The following is a 17354-nucleotide window of genomic DNA, read 5'->3' as shown; positions in this document are numbered from 1 at the left end:
CTGTTTTCCCACTCGTGTTTCCAACGATGTGCTCGCACATTTCTTTCTTAGCTTTAAGGATTCAGCGATGCAGAGCGTGATCCCACAGAGGCTGTGGAAACCAGGAAACAGACCACGGAAAATCTTGGAGTGAGAGTTCGTCCCGGATTCAATCGTCCTCGTCTGAGGAGTGGATGGAGGAGCAGTTTCCTCAGGCCCTTTGTGTGATGCCACAGGTGGAGGAATAAACAGTGGGATTAACAGGAAGTACTACAATGAGGCACGCCATAAAACTACCCTTCAAAATAAAACAGGAAGCAACCAAAAGACAAGAACACATACCCAACACGATAACAGAGAGGAAACACCTGGGTTCTTGCAGACCCATGAAAGAGGAGAAAGACGAGGGTGGAGCCTATCCCAGCTACCACAGGGCTAGTGGCGGGGTACACCTGGACAGGTGTCTCTAATCTGACAGGCAATCTGACAACCTCACCCACCACTGCATGTGTGTGGGAGGAAGCCGGAGTACGCAGACTCCACATAGGAAGGTCAGGCGGTGGATTCGAACCCGTGTGAGGCAACCGTGGTGACCGCCACACTCAGAGTGCTGACTCTGAAGGAGGGGATCCTGGTGGTCCTCACACGCCATCGAGCGTCTGCGTCTCAGTCGTGTTTCTGCTGCTTCGTCTTCAGGCTGGTTTCTGTCTTCAGCCCACTTGTGTGGCGGCGGCGCTTTGAACTCTCGGGGCCGTAAATCTGTGACGTTACCTGCACGGAGGCGCCGGCAGCTGAGAGATGACCTGTTTGAAGAAGCAAACCCGTGCTGAATGACAGGTGGAAAAATAACCCTGAGCTCTGAGCAACGCACGCTGCACCAAACGAGGATGAGGAGGAGAGTAGTAATACACCTGCACTTTTTTTGCCCCCCCCCCCCCCCCCCCCCCACCCCCCACCCCCCTCACCCCCCACCCCACACCTCCCACCCCGTTTGGTCGGATTCGTGCGTGTGCGCATGCGCGTTCAGATGTGCTCGGCGCATGCGCGTTCAGGTGTGAAAACACACCCTCTGGGCGGTATCGACTCCTCCTAGTGGGATGGCTTAGGTTATATAGGTATAAAAGTGATCCTTTCACATTCTAAGACCATCACCGCCACGGCCTAAGGAGCACAGACACATCGCGCTAAGGACCCCAACGACTCACCGACCTAAGGAGCACAGAATACCATCTGTATCAACCATGACACCCAGCCAGGACATCGCCCATGCCACAGCCGCTCTAGGTATGTCTACAGGAGTATGCAGCCGGGGTCCTCAACGTAAAAAGCAACGCTGTGAAAATGCCGTAGATGGGACTGTATTTAAGTTAGAATATCGCGGCGCTGAAGGGTATGTGTATACCATTAAATATACCGAAGGGACAGTTGTGCTTAGTGTAGATTGTGGCGAGGGATTGTTTTGGGGGGAACCCCAAAGCATCTCTACCAAAAACTGGAAGCTCTTCCGGACCGTAGTGTGTGCGGACCTGGACAATGTGGGCTTCCCAGAGGTGCTGTATGTTTCCCAGTGGAACAGTGCATCAGGCCCTGAGCTTTACAGGGTTGAGGCTGATCGTTTCAATCGCAACCCTGAAGACTTTATTTTTCTCAGTGCATGTGATGACAGGGATAGTCTTATTGCTTCCAGAGGGCTTGAAAACTGGAGGTTAAATCCTTACCCTCTAAACCTTGAAGAGCGCACAAGATGGTTTAAGGACTTGTTTTTTATACAGTGGTGCGACTGGAGAGGTTTGTCGCGTCTGTTTAGCCAGATTGACGACGCGATCAAGAGGGACAGACTCAACACTGCGTACGAGAGTATTAGAAAACGCCTTGTTTTTGACGATCTGGCGAGTTGTCCGAAGACTGGTTTGCCTGCTACCCTGTGCAAACCTAAAATCATAAGACCTTCCGACAACTAAACAATAAACTGGTAGGTTTAATGTGAGGGGTGTGTGTGTGGGGTTGCGTGTGTATCTATGTGACAAATTAAGAGCTTGTGGTTTTCATTTTACAGAGAATGACTCGCCGTCGTGGGACCTGTCAGAGTCACCATCAATAGGGCTGCTAATCCCGACCCCCCAGACTCCACCACCCTCACCATCATGCTCGCAGGACCCCCTCATATCAGACCTGTGGGAGGAAACTGTAATCGACATCAAACTCGCAACTCTCCACCTGTTGATGTTGGCGCTGAATGAGTTTCTACAAGAGACATGTTACGGATGCCAAACAGGCCACCCCAGTCAGGTGCAACACAGCTGCTTGCAGGAATTGTCTGAGTATTTCTTCGACACCTACTATGACGATGTGATGATAAGGCTCAAGACTGACCGATTCATCCCAGCCATCCAGCTGTTTGTACGCTCAAACACCACAGATGGGACTGGAACACAAATCCGCAGAGTTGCAGAACACCTCATGTGTGAACTGAGATCAGAGCGAAATATAGTATGCGCCATTAATGACAACATTGTGGACCTGCTAGAAGCAAGTACTTGCGCCCGACGTGTTAAACCAGCCATGCTCCGCATGATTGGAAACTACTGGGGTGGGAGACACCTGGTTTAATGTGTGCTGTTCAAGTATCCATTGTCTGTGATTGTGTCTGTGTGAAAATTAAATAAAAAGACGTGTTAACACCAACTTCTTAGTCATTTGTGGTTTGCACAGTCATGGAAAGCACATTGCATAAAATATATCATGATCCAGCCCATCCTGCGGGGTTGGCCAGTTTAAATAAGCTACGTATAGCGGCAGGGGAGGCATCAGGTGTAACACCTCCAATATCTCAGGTCAAACATTATTTAGAACAAGACGACACTTACACACTCCATAAACCTGTGAGGATCCATTTCCCCAGAAATAGAGTATTGGTGACAGGGATCGACAAACAGTTTCAAGCCGATCTGGTTGACATGTGTGAATATGTGTCAGATAATGATAATGTGAGATATCTGCTAACATGTATAGATGTATTCTCAAAATACGCATGGGTTAGATGCCTAACAAACAAGACAGCGAATGTTGTATCAGCTGCTTTTGAGGATATACTTAGTGAGGGTAGGATCCCTGTGAAACTACAAACAGATGAAGGCAAAGAGTTTTATAATACAACCTTTAAACACCTAATGGAGCGATATAATATCAAACATTTCTCAACAGCTAGCGAGGTTAAATGCAGTATTGTCGAGAGATTCAATCGTAGCTTCAAGGGTAGAATGTGGAAGTACTTAACATCAGCCAACTCCCGGAGATATGTAGATGTCATACCAGATCTCACACAAGCATATAACAATGCTTATCACAGATCTATCCAAATGGCTCCGGCAGAGGTGAATAAGGATAATGAGAAGTCGGTGTTTAACGCGCTGTACAAAACGAGGCCTCAGAGGGAACTGTGCTTTAAATTTAATATTGGCGACACTGTACGAATATCAAAACTGAGAGGAAAGTTTCGAAAAGGATACGAGCAGACCTACACCGATGAGATTTTCACAGTCAAGGAACGTATAGGGAGACAGCCCCCAGTGTACAGACTAGCGGATCTAGCTGGAGAGGTATTGAAAGGGTCATTTTATGAGCCTGAGATACAACGTGTGGTTGTTGATGAAAACAAAACATTTAAAATTGAAAACATATTGGCTAGAAAAAAAGTGGGTCGGAAAAAGCATGTGCTAGTGAAATGGCTAGGATGGCCCGACAGCTTTAATTCGTGGATTCCAGAAAAAGACATCGTTGAGGCGTAATTAACTCAGATGACGCAGCTCTACACACATTCATTCAACACTGAGCATAGACGGAGAAAGCATGAATAAAAAGAACAACAACAATGCAGGCTTCTATGTAAGCCTCTTCTCGAATGCTTCGGCGCATGTTTACCCGGGTAATAAGATATCTAATTTTAGAACAAAGCTAGCAAAACCTATCGTTTTGGATCAGCCGTATGAGGTTGCTGTTATAGAGATACAGTACCCACGCATATGGATGTCTTTTCCACAATCAGATTCGCAAGTGGAAATTCATGACCCAGTCAAAGATGGAACCATCGCCGTAACCATGATCGAACTGTCTGTGGGTCATTATGCATCTGTGGAACAGATAATAAAAGAATTTAATTTTAAATGTCAGCAGTACCAAACCACTGGAGACCTTAAAATGCAATACAACACAGTTACTAACCATGCCTGTGTTATGGGACCTAGGGGCACTATTCTCACATTTAGAGGGAGACTGGCGGAAATCCTAGGATTCGAAACAGGAGAGCCGTTTGTACTTCATTATAAAAACACATATGCCCCGCACCCCGCAGACATATACGGGGGAAAATATAACATCTTTATTTATGCAGATATCGTTGATTACCAGCTTGTGGGTGACGCCCACGCGAGGCTATTAAGAGCTATAAATATCACGGACGATGACCGCCGCTTGCCTATTCTACAATTTGACAGCCCACACTACACACCTGTGTCAAAGACATTGATCGACGACATAGAAATTGATTTGAAAGACGATCGAAATCAACACATACCCTTTTTATACGGCAAGGTGTTTGTCAAGTTACACTTCCGACCGATAACCCACCATTTTTGAAAAAAAGGATGGCCGTCTACAACACTGATGACTCAAAATATGTAAAATACTACTTATCACAGGCTGGTGGAGAGCTCGGAGGGTATGTTGGGACCAGTACGCAATATGGGTCAGGGCTGGGTGGTTTGTTCCGCAGCTTGTTTAGATTTGCTGTACCACTGTTTAAAAAAGGAGTTAGCATAGTCAAACCACACCTAAAAACAGCCGCATCGGGCATAGTGTCTGATGTCATAACCAACATAACCAGACCCTCAACCACTAAGCAGGACGGTAGCGGATTGTATGTGTATACGCCCAGACCATCTAAGACCCCACCCCCAGGGCAACCGTTGTCTAAAAAGCGTAAAACCACAAAACCTAGCAGGAGAGCTAGCAAACGGACACCGTCACGCAGAGTGAAAAGACCCAGAACCAGTCGTTCTAAAACTGCAGAGTTTGACATATTCTAAATGGCACTGTTACACAGTCATTCTGGAGAATGTGTAAAAACAGAGCTGGACCTGTTTACTGTTCCCTACACACAGACTAGCATTGAGAAAAGTACATTTATCGAAATCCCACCTGTATCTGCAATCACTGATGGAGGGCCGATCGAGTTTTACATCTCATCGTCCGGTGAAGATTACCTGGATCTAAATGACTCATATATCTACACACGTGTGAGAATCACAAACGCTGATGGCTCAAACCTGGCTAGGGACGCTAATGTAGGATTTATTAATTATCCTGGATGCAGCATATTTAGTCAAGTTGATGTTAATTTGGGAGACCGCCTCATTAGTCAATCATCCAACACATATCCATACAGAGGTGTGATAGAATGTCTTATCAATTATAATAAGGACACTTTAGACACACAGTTCAGCACCGGGTTATTCTGTAAGGATACATCATCACACATGAATGACACATCTATAGAAGGAGAGAACCAGGGCCTGGTGACCAGAGGTGGCTACACAGCAAATAGCAGTATTGTTGAATTGATTGCACCAGTACATGCAGACCTGTTTTTTCAAGAAAAACTGTTACTTAATGGAATCGACCTGTCACTGAAATTTGTGCGCTCTAAAGACGAATTTGCTCTCATGACAGCGGATGCCAATGCATACAGAGTTAAAATTGTCTCAGCCAGTCTCTTTGTCAAGAAAGTTAGTGTATCACCGACCGTCAGACTTGCACACAGCAAGGCATTGCACCATGCAAACGCAAAATACACGGTAGACAGAGTGTCTTTAAAGACCTTCTCCATACCTGCAGGGGCTAGAATATCAACAAATGACAATTTATTTATGGGTAGGATACCTAAATTTGTGATCATTGCATTTATAGACAATGAAGCATACACTGGCTCCTACCAGCGTAATCCATTTCATTTGAAAACTGCGATATAGAATTTATGTCTTTATATGCTGATAGTCAGGCTTATCCTGCTAAACCATTCCAGCCCAATTTCCAGAGAAAACACTATACCAGAGAATTTTACCAGCTGATACAAACCACAGGAAGACATTTAAAGGATAGATCTTTAGCTATTACGCGTGCGGACTTTGGTAACGGCTACACTTTATTCTGTTTCAATCTGGAAGCTGACGAAGGACATTCAGGGAATGTGTCGTTAATTAAAACAGGGAACGTGAGATTGGAAACCCGTTTCAGAAATCCACTACCCCGTACAGTGAACCTCTTGTGTTATTCGGTATTTGATTCAGTCATTGAAATATCTAACATGAGACAGGTGCTCTTGGACTACTATTGAGACAAAAACGGTCATGAACACTATAGAACTATCAGCCGTGATCGGCAGCATTATCAATAAAACACACATTTCCTAGGCGTGTTAGCCTATGATCAGCTAACCACTGAACGGCTTCAAAGACTCCCTGCTATGAGTATTGTAAACACCCACCCTTCTACGATGCCCGGGGAACATTGGCTTGCTGTTTATATTTCGAGAGACAGACGCGGTTATTTTTTTGATAGTTTTGGTCACTCGTTAGACAGTTTTCCCCCAGCAATAAAGATGTTTCTTCTAAAAAACTGTTCCACTGTTTTATATTCAGGAAAACAAGTGCAGAACGACTTCTCCATCACATGCGGTCAACACTGTGTATTTTTTTTATATCATGTGCAAAATGGTGTATCTTATGAGCGTGTGCTTAACATGTATGGGTCTGATTTAATTTGTAATGATGCTATGGTGTGTCGATTTGTCAACAACATACAACCTGTTGCTGTATGCAGTGATTACGTGTGTGTGCAATGCGGATACTGACATGTACTAATGAGAATAATAAAAACAACATGAGAGCATGATAATCGAGTCAATGGTATTTATTATCAAATCTCGTATATAAATATATAGATTTACAACATACATTGTTTAAACATAAATAAAAGAAATCAAACATTAACCAGTAATAAAAAAGAAAAACATATATTTAACAGTAATAAAGACATAATATATTTAACAGTAATAAAATAAAACAAAACAAAACAATTTAGCAGCAATAAGTGAAAAAAACATTACAGTAGAAAAAACACCAAACAGCAAATATTTTTAGCAGAAAAACAATTTCAGGTGCAATAAGAAAAAACCTGAATTCAAAAATCCAACCACTCTACAGGACCCCCCTTTAATTTGTTTTTTTTATTCTTTATTTTTTTTAGTGTACTATGTCGCAGCGGTCCACCAGGGGTGATCTTTTTTGGTGTGTGTTTTAAAAAACCAGGGTCTTCAGACAGTGTGTGATCGGTTTTATACATGGCGACGGTCTTACGTATGCCTGTGTTAGATATGGCTGATAACGGTACGTTTAAATCTGAGACAGCTTTTAAAAACTCTGTCCAGCCGATAGGTCTCAAACCCTCAGAGGGTGTGTGTGTGGTTGTGACGCCTTTAATTAGATCATAAATGTGTGAACCAGGGATGGTGTGTTTATCAACAACAATTTCGCCTTTGTCGTTGTAAGAGATCAAGTGTGGCGAACGGCTCACCGCTGATAGAATAAGTTCTGCATTCCTCCTACACCTTTTAGGTATGTATGTTAAAACATTCTCCGCAACAAGATCCCTCACCCCTGCATCACCATGAACAGGCGATGTGTCCGTCGACTGGGGTTGCACATCCCTGTTAAATTGTTCAGGTAATGATAAAGACAATACATTCTTTTCACGGGCACCTTGTCTCACAAGGGTAAGGTATCTTTGGAGAATATCGCTGTATTTTTTAGCCTTCTCATACACATCTATGTCAGAATCTTGTAACACTTGTAACATCTCCTTGTCCAACTCGTTCTGAGACTGTTGTCTGATGCTGTCTGTTTGCTGCTGCTGCTGCTGCTGGTGTTGCTTTATTAAGTCCAACTGGTGTTGGGGTACCAAAAACATCTTTTGCACATGTTCCATTTTCACCTGTTTGCTATCAGACTGGTTATGAAAGGGATTGCAGCCCCTAATAGCGGCAGTAAAAACCCTCCAGATTGGTTGATTGTCTTTCTCTTTTTCAAAGTTTTTATTTTTTTGTCTGCAATCAGTCTGATTATTGATTTTTTCTTTTTCAGCTGTTTGTACTGCTGATTGGTCAGTGGTATGTTACCATGCAATACATTAAAGGCTATCTCACACAGCGCATTGATAAAATCTAAGTTTGAATTACTAATAATAACTCTGCGTAGAGTAGGAGGAGCCCTGTATATCATCTCCAACAGAGACAGATTCCTCCGCATGCGTGATGACATCCTTTCACCTCTTTGCTGATTTTTGTTTTGGAATGTAAACAACCGGACGCTCTGATAGTAAATTTGTTCTGAGTCTTAAATAGTCCGGGGTCTTAGCTTTATAGTCTATTAAAAGATACCCGTATGTTGTGGATGTGGCATCATTAAACGCTTCTATAAAATATTTAGTATTACCCGGAAACATTTGCCTACCTAAAAGCATAACCTGATATTTATCTCTTGGATTTTTAAACAATATTAGATAGTTAGTGTTCAAGGAAATGGTTCTACTGGATTTTCCTTGAATAAACAAATTCTGAACTAGATATATACAACTCAAATTCCTATGATGCACATACTTTGTGAACACATTTTGAACTTCTAAATTGTTAGCTGCATCGTTCATTACATCGTCTATAATTAACAAATTGTTCTTTTCTGCAGGAAGAAGGGTGTCATCAGCAAGAGATTCGGGTATACCGTTAACAAAGTTTATGTCTCTTATCTTAAGAAGCTGGTCATATAATGGCTGCCAGCATGAGTATATATATACAATATTGTCAATGCTGCATGATATAATCCGGGAAGAATTTTCAATTATGCTTTTAACAAAAAAAGTCTTGCCGCAGTTACTGGGACCGCTGACCACCATACTGAACGGGTGCTGCAACCGGGCGTCAAACCCCTGTTCTAATTTAAAATCCATAAGGTACAGTTGTATAGTCTGGGAGCACACGGCGCTTATTGTAAACAACTTTAACTTTTTTCACAATGGTTTTATTCTTCAAATGAAGCTTCTTTTTATCGCGTCTGATGCTATCAGACACGGCAACTAGGTGTGCGTCTGATGTCTGATTGGTTACAAACTTGTGGACTAAACCTTTCAAGGATTCATGGGTGACAACTTTTGAGTTTAGTGCGTTCAGTGTCACGCCTTTACATTTGACCTGGGTCTTGCCCAACGATGTGTGATACGCGTAGCATTTTGGCCCACCGGAAACAAATTCCGCTATGTAATCCTCCACACCACCCTCTCCACAGTCTAATTCGCTTGTGAGATCCCCCAGAAACGGACCTAGAGGAGGCATCCACTCGCCAGGGCGTGCCGTGAAAATGACACTGTCCGTGTCACAATACAGCACGCGCTGCTGCAAGTTGTCTAGCAAATCATACAGCATGAGTCTGGCGTGTGCAGTGGTCATGGCCCCGACAAAAACATTAACGTCCTTAACACGGGAAGCTCTACCATCAGCATGCCGCCACTGCACCATTGCGACGTCGTCAGAGATGAAACAAAACTGACGCACGTCGTACTGGTCGCTAAACATTAGCTGGCTAAATCTGGAAGGGTCTGTAATGAGCTCAGATGATGCCATATTTGACCTCATGCTGAAACGACCCCATAACGAGTTTAGCAACAGCTTGTTACAGTTACGAACAGCTTTATTTACACAAATCTTGGATGGGTCTAGCATTATTCCCTCCTTCTCATAATACTCGTCTATGTACTTCTTCTGTTCGTCAGGTGTCTTGACGTGTTCAGGATACCCCGAGGCCTCCTGTTTGAGTTTTAGGAAGGCTTTCACATAGTCTTTAAACAAGGTGTCGGTCTTATTGGGGAAATGCCACACCTCATCAATAGCAAGAACCCTGTATCCCTTCTCAACAGCTTTTTCAAGCTCAAATGAGACCCAAGTGCCTTTCAATACCCGCTCACTGTCCCTGTGTCCACATGCAGTATGCTGGTTTTGGTCTTCAGCACACATGCTGCAGAGTGGAAACATCAGTTTTCCGTGGCACCTGTAGGGAAGGACGGGGTGAAAAAGACCCTTAGGGGGGAGCACTGTGCATTTAACAAAGCCGAAATAATTTTCTAGCTTGTCAAAGTTGGTGTAAATGACTTGAGGGTGTCCTACAGGATAGTCTTTTTTAGACTGCACTGTGGGATAGAGACTGGTGAAGTCGTAGTAAAATATTTTTTCATCACAACCAGTCTTGTGGTACAGCTTTATAGCATTTGTGCGACCTCCAAAAAGAGCGTCTCGGGGATTCATGCGTTCTGGCTTTCTGTATGTGTGCATGAAAGCCACAACTGTAGGGTCTGTCTGCTTCAAGGCAGCCCATTCACATTCCCACATCACTATTACGTTCACACTGTGTTGTGATCTCAGTGCATCAACTTTGTCACAAAACATGCGATGCAGCAGTCCATAGGATGCTTTGCTGACAGGATTAACTTCGCTCTCGGGGTAACATTTAACACAGCCGTGGTGAAAACATCCTGCAAATTCATAAGCTGTATTACTTGTGGGGTCAAAACCGTCCACAAAATACGGTCCAACCCTCTGTTCGCCTCCTCTGAGAGCATGTTTTACCACTTTGTTGGTGGTGTGGGACACATATTGAAGCCATTCGATAGAGACGTTAGAAAACGTCTTATTCTGCTCAACGTATGCCCCGTCATACGTGAGAGCGAGCGTGTCTCTAGGCAGAAACAGCGTTTTATACACACCCATACTAAATGCAGCCAAGGTGGTATACATGAATGGATCAACTTGTGTACAACCCAGTAACGTGTCACGATAAATGCTGCATGCTTTACGCAGGACATCAACATCGTTAACACAGTAACGCCTGAGTTCAGCCTGAAAATCAAAGGGATTCTGTGAGGCAACCTGGTACCATTCCATGAATCGCACCTTATCGCTTTCAGACATGTACTCATAGCCGTAGAAGGAGGGGTCTGGGTACGGGCCCACATAATGCTCATTATCCCTCGTATTAAACCTGTGTGGGAAATGGCCCTTCTGCAGATCTTGAAAACCTAAAGCAGAGGGTATTTTGGCAAGGCCCATGGGCAAAAAGCTGAACGAATCAATCCATCGCTGGTCATAGTCCCTGTCATACATCAAAATCACACGGCTGCCGCTCATTATGACACTAGGTGTTATGCACTGTCTGACAAAGTACTCGAGGAGTATGTAGTTGTCAAAGCCAGATGCATTATGTGCTATGAAAGTGTACCCACGAAACCTTGGGCGTCTGTAATGTTGCACAAACGCCTCCACACACTTTAATGTGTTAAATGTGAACTTATTGCCCTTCAGATCAGACGCACACACAAAGTTAGCCTCGTGTTTACCGTTGTGGTACCTAGTCTCGAAATCATATAAAATGTATTTATCGGTAGGCTTCTGTTTTTCAACAGGCTGTATGAAACACTGATGTTCGGAGTCTCCGGTTAATTTAGGCTCGCGGCAGTGCTCGCATCTAGGCTGGGCACATCTGTGTGGCGATTTCTTGGATTCTTTATATGTGGTGCCACAGTGCATGCAATGTTTCATATTATCACAGGGGATCATGTTGTGTTTTAATTCTGGTAATTTGTGTTGCTGGTAACAGTGTTGTGATTTGCAGATGCGGTTACAGTCGCTGCATTTCACTGTGGGACCCCTGTGGTGTTGACAGAGTGTATAACATGTGTTACATCTATGTTTACAGGAATGATGTAATGGTGAATTATATGTACTGTAACAGAAATTACACACATAGGATGCACCAAGAAAAGCGGTTGGGTTTAAAATCATGTGGTAATGTTGATTATGGAGATACATCATCAACGTGTTTGTGTTTGGCTCTTCATGTGTGAAAAAACATTCCAGGCGTTTACGCCCTTCTGTGTGGTAATAGATTACAATCTTAATGTTGAAGTGCTTCTCAAATTTACTGACATCTGTGAATGATACTTGCTGCTTGTCGCATAGACCTACTTCAGCATGCATCCGTTTAGCTGTAGCGAGTTTTTCTAGCTCAGAGGCTGATGAGTTTAATGAATGTGCTATACATAGGGAGAAGCACAAATTGTTGTGTGTGTTGTTTGGTGTGTATAAATGTCTGCCTTTCTTTGAGAGAATCTCATCATAAGGGATTTGTGCCAGTCTTAAGCGAGCCCCACCACTACTGTTCTGAGCTACCGTGACAATAAACTCTAATTCATCATCACCGATAGATTCATCATTACTCTGCATAACTTGTGCAATTCGATCGAGAAACAGCTCTGGATCATACCGATCATCAGCGTTTAAAACAGCCTGAACATCTGAAGCCAGCGAGGGGCCACGCAGGACTACGTTTAGAACGCTGCCCTGTTGAGATCCAGCCACAGCTCGGTCTACCACATTGGCTAAGCACTCGCGCACTCGCGCAGGTACTTGTTCTGGATGATCAAGACTTATACCCCTAAAATCAAGGCGCTCACGCAATTCGCGAGCATTAAAATTAGGTATCTCTCTAATGTGTGGCTGGGAGCGCCTGCCAGATCCAGATTGCACAACGGGCTCAATCACGATAGTATCACTTTGTGAGAAATTTACAATGACTGAGGGGGTGTGTGGTGTTGCAGCGGTGCCCGGACACGCATGTGCGTCTGTAGTACTAGTAGAAGCGGTAACAGACTCAATAACAGCAGCAGCAGCAGCAGCAATACGGTTAGCATCAGTAACAACAGTGGTCCGAGCATCACCTGATGTACTACCACTATTATTAACAACAACAATAGACCCATCAGCAATAGCAGGCGTAGGAACAGTCTGACGAGGATGTGTATCAGATGAGGCTGATGCAGGCACACTATTAAGTCTAGCTACAATATTGTCTAATTTGTTATCTGTTTCTTCAGCCCACTGCATAAAAGCCTCTAAGTCAAAACATCTAACAGGACTGGAGGTTCCGTTATTATGTTTAAATAATTTATTTGGAGGGTCCATGGTCTGGATTTTAAAAGTCAGGGACTTGAAATTTTGCTGCAGATGATGTCTAATGTACTACACACTTTTTTTATGAATTTGATAAACTGTTGGTTTTGTATCTGTGCTTCTTGGTGGTATTGATTGAGTCTAGCTTCAATCAAACATAATTTGTCAACTAATGAAGCTATATGACTCTGTTCAACAGGTTGAGCGTCTGAAACCTTCATGTAAGCATCATACGCCTCTGATATTTGAGAGTCTGTTATACCGTCGTCTTCAAAATCTACGTGTGAATCAATGCTATTTCTGACACATTCTGGTGGGGTGGGTATATGAACAAGATCGAAATCTGATATACTGTATTCAAAAACATCAGAGAAATCACGAGGCAAGCACTCACTCGGGGGTGTTGCAGGACCGCTGATGAAGATCGCTTCTGATTCTCCACTGTTGCACAAAGCTCCAGGTTTTTGTTGTTCTGGGAGGTCGATACTGTTTAAACATTCCAAAAACGTCTGGAGTACGGTGTCCTGATCATTATGTGGAGGGGTACTGTGCTGCAGTCTGTGAAGATAGATATGTGTTAAAACATTTATACATGTACCCATTTCAAACAGAATAAGCGTGTCTCCCTCTCTATCTCTTTTTATCTAATTTATATATATACCTTGTAGTGTGCGTTATTCCTGACGGCCCTGGTTCTCCGCACATAAGGTTCTCTGGCGTGGCTCTGTATGTGTAAAACGGTCGGTTTTAGAACATTTGGAATTGTTTAAACCCATTTGCTGTTTTTTTAAATACACAATTATACACCCCGTTGTATACATACCTTTTGTAAGGATGGGCTCTGTGGTCGCGGTGTCTGAATGTTTTCCTGCTCAGTTTGTTAACCCTGGAACAAATCAAAGAAAAACTTGTTATTATATAATTTAAAACAATCGCAAGCTTAAAACATACATACGATTAAAAATCGCGTAATTCTGTACACACCTTGTGCCTGTTAGAGATGTTGTTCCATCTTTAAAATCCCCCGTTTCTAAAGAAAAGGGTGCTGTGCCGTTCTCCCGAACTCCTGAAAATTAAGCTTTTGTTTTAGGAAAAAAGATAGTTTGAATATCCTATAATATGTTAACATAACACTTTTAAAAATACAATAATAGGTTTTGTTTTACTTACCGCTTAAGATGTCCATGTTATAAAGAACGATGATAGTTTTGATGGTCTCAAAGAAAGTGATGTTGTCGCGACGAATGCTGAGTTCACCCTGAGCTTCGCATAGGTCTCGGTTAAATACCTTCTCCAGGAACAATGCCAGTACACAACTGCTTCACACCTTAAGTTCACACTCCCATGCTACTTCCCAGAGTTCTCGAAGAGACAAAAGACACCTAGTCTGGAGGTCCTGTTTCCCACCATCAACCTTACTACACCCCACCCTCCCCCCTACCATTTGTCTAGACAGGTTTGCCTTAGTTCAACATTGCGAAATCCCGATTTTTAAATAAAATGATCGCATCAACCCTGGAAAGAAAACTAGTTAAATTAAATAAAACGCTTGTGAACATGCCGACATTACCCATTCGGAAGAAATTCCCACTTGTGCCGTTTTCAAAATAAATTGCATGTATCGCAGCAAGCTGAGATATTGTCAGGTTTATAAAATTAGTCTAGCCTCAGTACACAACTGCTTCACACCTTAAGGTTCACACTCCCCAAGCTACTTCCCAGAGTTCTCGAAGAGACAAAAGACACCTAGTCTGGAGGTCCTGTTTCCCACCATCAACCTTACTACACCCCACCCCCTACCATTTGTCTAGACAGGTTTGCCTTAGTTCAACATTGCGAAATCCCGATTTTTAAATAAAATGATCGCATCAACCCTGGAAAGAAAACTAGTTAAATTAAATAAAACGCTTGTGAACATGCCGACATTACCCATTCGGAAGAAATTCCCACTTGTGCCGTTTTCAAAATAAATTGCATGCATCGCAGCAAGCTGAGATATTGTCAGATTTATAAAATTAGTCTAGCCTCAGTACACAACTGCTTCACACCTTAAGGTTCACACTCCCCAAGCTACTTCCCAGAGTTCTCGAAGAGACAAAAGACACCTAGTCTGGAGGTCCTGTTTCCTCAATGTCTGGGAGGTGTGGGGTGGGAGGTGTGGGGTGGGGTGAGGGGGTGAGGGGGGTGAGGGGGTGGGGGGGGGGGGGGGTGGGGGGGGGGGGGTGGGGGGGGGGGGGGGGGGGGCAAAAAAAGTGCAGGTGTATTACTACTGAGGAGCTCCCGCCTCCTCCCGAGGAAGATCTGTGGTTTGGTGGCGTGCAGCAGGTTCCTCACATCGAAACTTTCAGTCCCGGAGCAGAAAAATCATCGTGAGGAAAAGAGAAAAGTGTGTTTTTTAAATATGAGAGCAGCCTCTCGCTGAGAGCTCTGCAGCACGCAGTAATGAAAGCTCCATAATGACGCTCAGCAATCAAGACAAACCACCAACGTTTGAAAATCCATCGTTAATTCACCAGAGCTGAGCGTTCATGGAGCTCTGAGCCGGGCAAAGGAGCTTTAATGGATTTCACGGGGCGCCGTGTGACTGACGAACACCGACGCCTTACCTGCTGGTCGCCGGCGAGTCTGCTGCCGAGGTGTGCGTCGAGCCGAAACACAAAGCGGCAGTCCTGACGTCAAAGTTTCTGCATTTTTATAGAAAATAAACTAAAAGTGAGGAAAAGTTCACGACGCTCCATCACGAAGCACCTGATCATTGGAAGAGTCAGAAAAGGGAAATTTGTTCGCCAATAAGCATTCCCGACAGGAGTGACCAATCCCGTAAACTCAGCAGGAACGTGTTTCCAGAGGCATGCCGCGTTCCCAACACCTCCTCTAACAGCAGAAGTCTTTTTGCACCCTCCTGGGTGACGGCAGTGCGTCTGTGGTGAGAAAGGTTAACACGTAATGTGTGAAAGACCCTGGGGCCGCGGCGCTGAGGGCCGCTGCGCTGAGGGCTGCGGCGCTCTGAGGGCCGCGGCGCTCTGAGGGCCGCTGCACTCTGAGGGCTGCTGCACTCTGAGGGCTGCTGCAGTGCTGGAAAGTGAATTCCAGTGTTTCCGTGTCAGTTTTAGGTCTAATATCTTTGAAATGACCCGTGTTACCTCTGTGTTTAAATATCGTTGTGGGGCTGTGATTGCTGTCGCTGCCCTGGTGATCCGAGCTCTCTGGAATCAGACTTTTTACGTGGATAAATAAAGGATCTATATTAAAGCTGTGCCCCGTGACACGCTTGTTCTTAGGGGCTCAGAACGACTCGATGGCGTTAAGGAGAGAAATCTGACTTCATCACGTTACAGCAGTTTAACTTTGAGTTCCATAAATGCAGCATCGCCTGTCGATAAGTCAAACGGTTTAAAATCATCAACACTAACATTAACCCTACTTTTTATTCGACTCTGTGCTCACCCGGCACATTCTTTACATGCATTATGTTGCCTTTAAGAAAACAACCTGATCATCTCTGATCGAAGGATCAGTGACCAGAAAGAACCGGAATGAAAACCAATCTAAAAGTAAACAAGTGTAAACGCACAAACAGGATGTAATGACAACATCCCGTCATCCACTTCCTGATTGGCTGTTCAAAGGAGGACAAATAACAAACACGCCTCTGAGTCAGGCCTCCAAAGCCACGAAAAAAAAGAGTGCCGGGCGAACACGGCGTGGAGACGAGCGTGTGCGTGTTCACGGGCTCACAGGGCCGATATCACAGCAAAGGTTCACCGCTTCTCTCCGTCACCTGGGCTCCTCTGTCCTCACCTGATGTCCTGTCAGAGACCCAAATGTCAAGTGTGTGTGTGTGTGTGTGTGTGTGTGTGTGTGTGTGTGTGTGTGTGTGTGTGTGTGTGTGTGTGTGTGTGTGTGGTCAACTGGGCAAAGAAGACAGATCTGGGTCAGGCGGCTCCCACGAGTGTGTCCGAGCGCTCTGCGGCGGATGACATGTCTGATATGAGCGAGTGAGCAAGGAGGAGAGAGAGAGCAGCATGACAGAAGAACAGCCGGGGGGTCAGAGGAGGACACACACACACACACACACACACACACACACACACACACACACACACACAGCCCTGCTGCCTGTGAGCTCGTCCACATGCATCAGTGCGTCAGCGCTGTGACAGTCACGCAGCGGTGTGTGCGTGCAGCACAGACGAGGAGAAGCACTGCGAGCAGGTGACGTGCAGCATACAGTATGTTAGCTGTTAGCTCACATGAGAAAAAGGTAGCG

The 17354-nt window shown here is 44.4% G+C and overlaps 1 protein-coding gene across 1 annotated transcript; it reads right to left on the bottom strand.

The window, feature by feature from the left end:
- Positions 1-445: 445 nt before the first annotated feature.
- On the bottom strand, positions 446-13898 carry LOC146495619 (uncharacterized). The gene is made up of 3 exons (XM_085144246.1): positions 13746-13898; positions 9198-13642; positions 446-782 (listed from the first exon to the last, which is right to left on the bottom strand). The coding sequence occupies exons 2-3, from the start codon at positions 13094-13096 to the stop codon at positions 446-448; spliced, it is 4236 nt and encodes a 1411-aa protein (XP_085000372.1). The 5' UTR covers positions 13097-13642; positions 13746-13898.
- Between the last annotated feature and the right edge of the window lie 3456 nt (positions 13899-17354).

The sequence above is a fragment of the Neolamprologus multifasciatus genome, chromosome 19 (genome assembly GCF_963576455.1).
Source record: "Neolamprologus multifasciatus chromosome 19, fNeoMul1.2, whole genome shotgun sequence".
NCBI classification, from domain to species: Eukaryota; Metazoa; Chordata; class Actinopteri; order Cichliformes; family Cichlidae; genus Neolamprologus; species Neolamprologus multifasciatus.
Note: the sequence above shows the minus strand (reverse complement) of the source record. Positions and strands in the feature narration are given on the sequence as shown.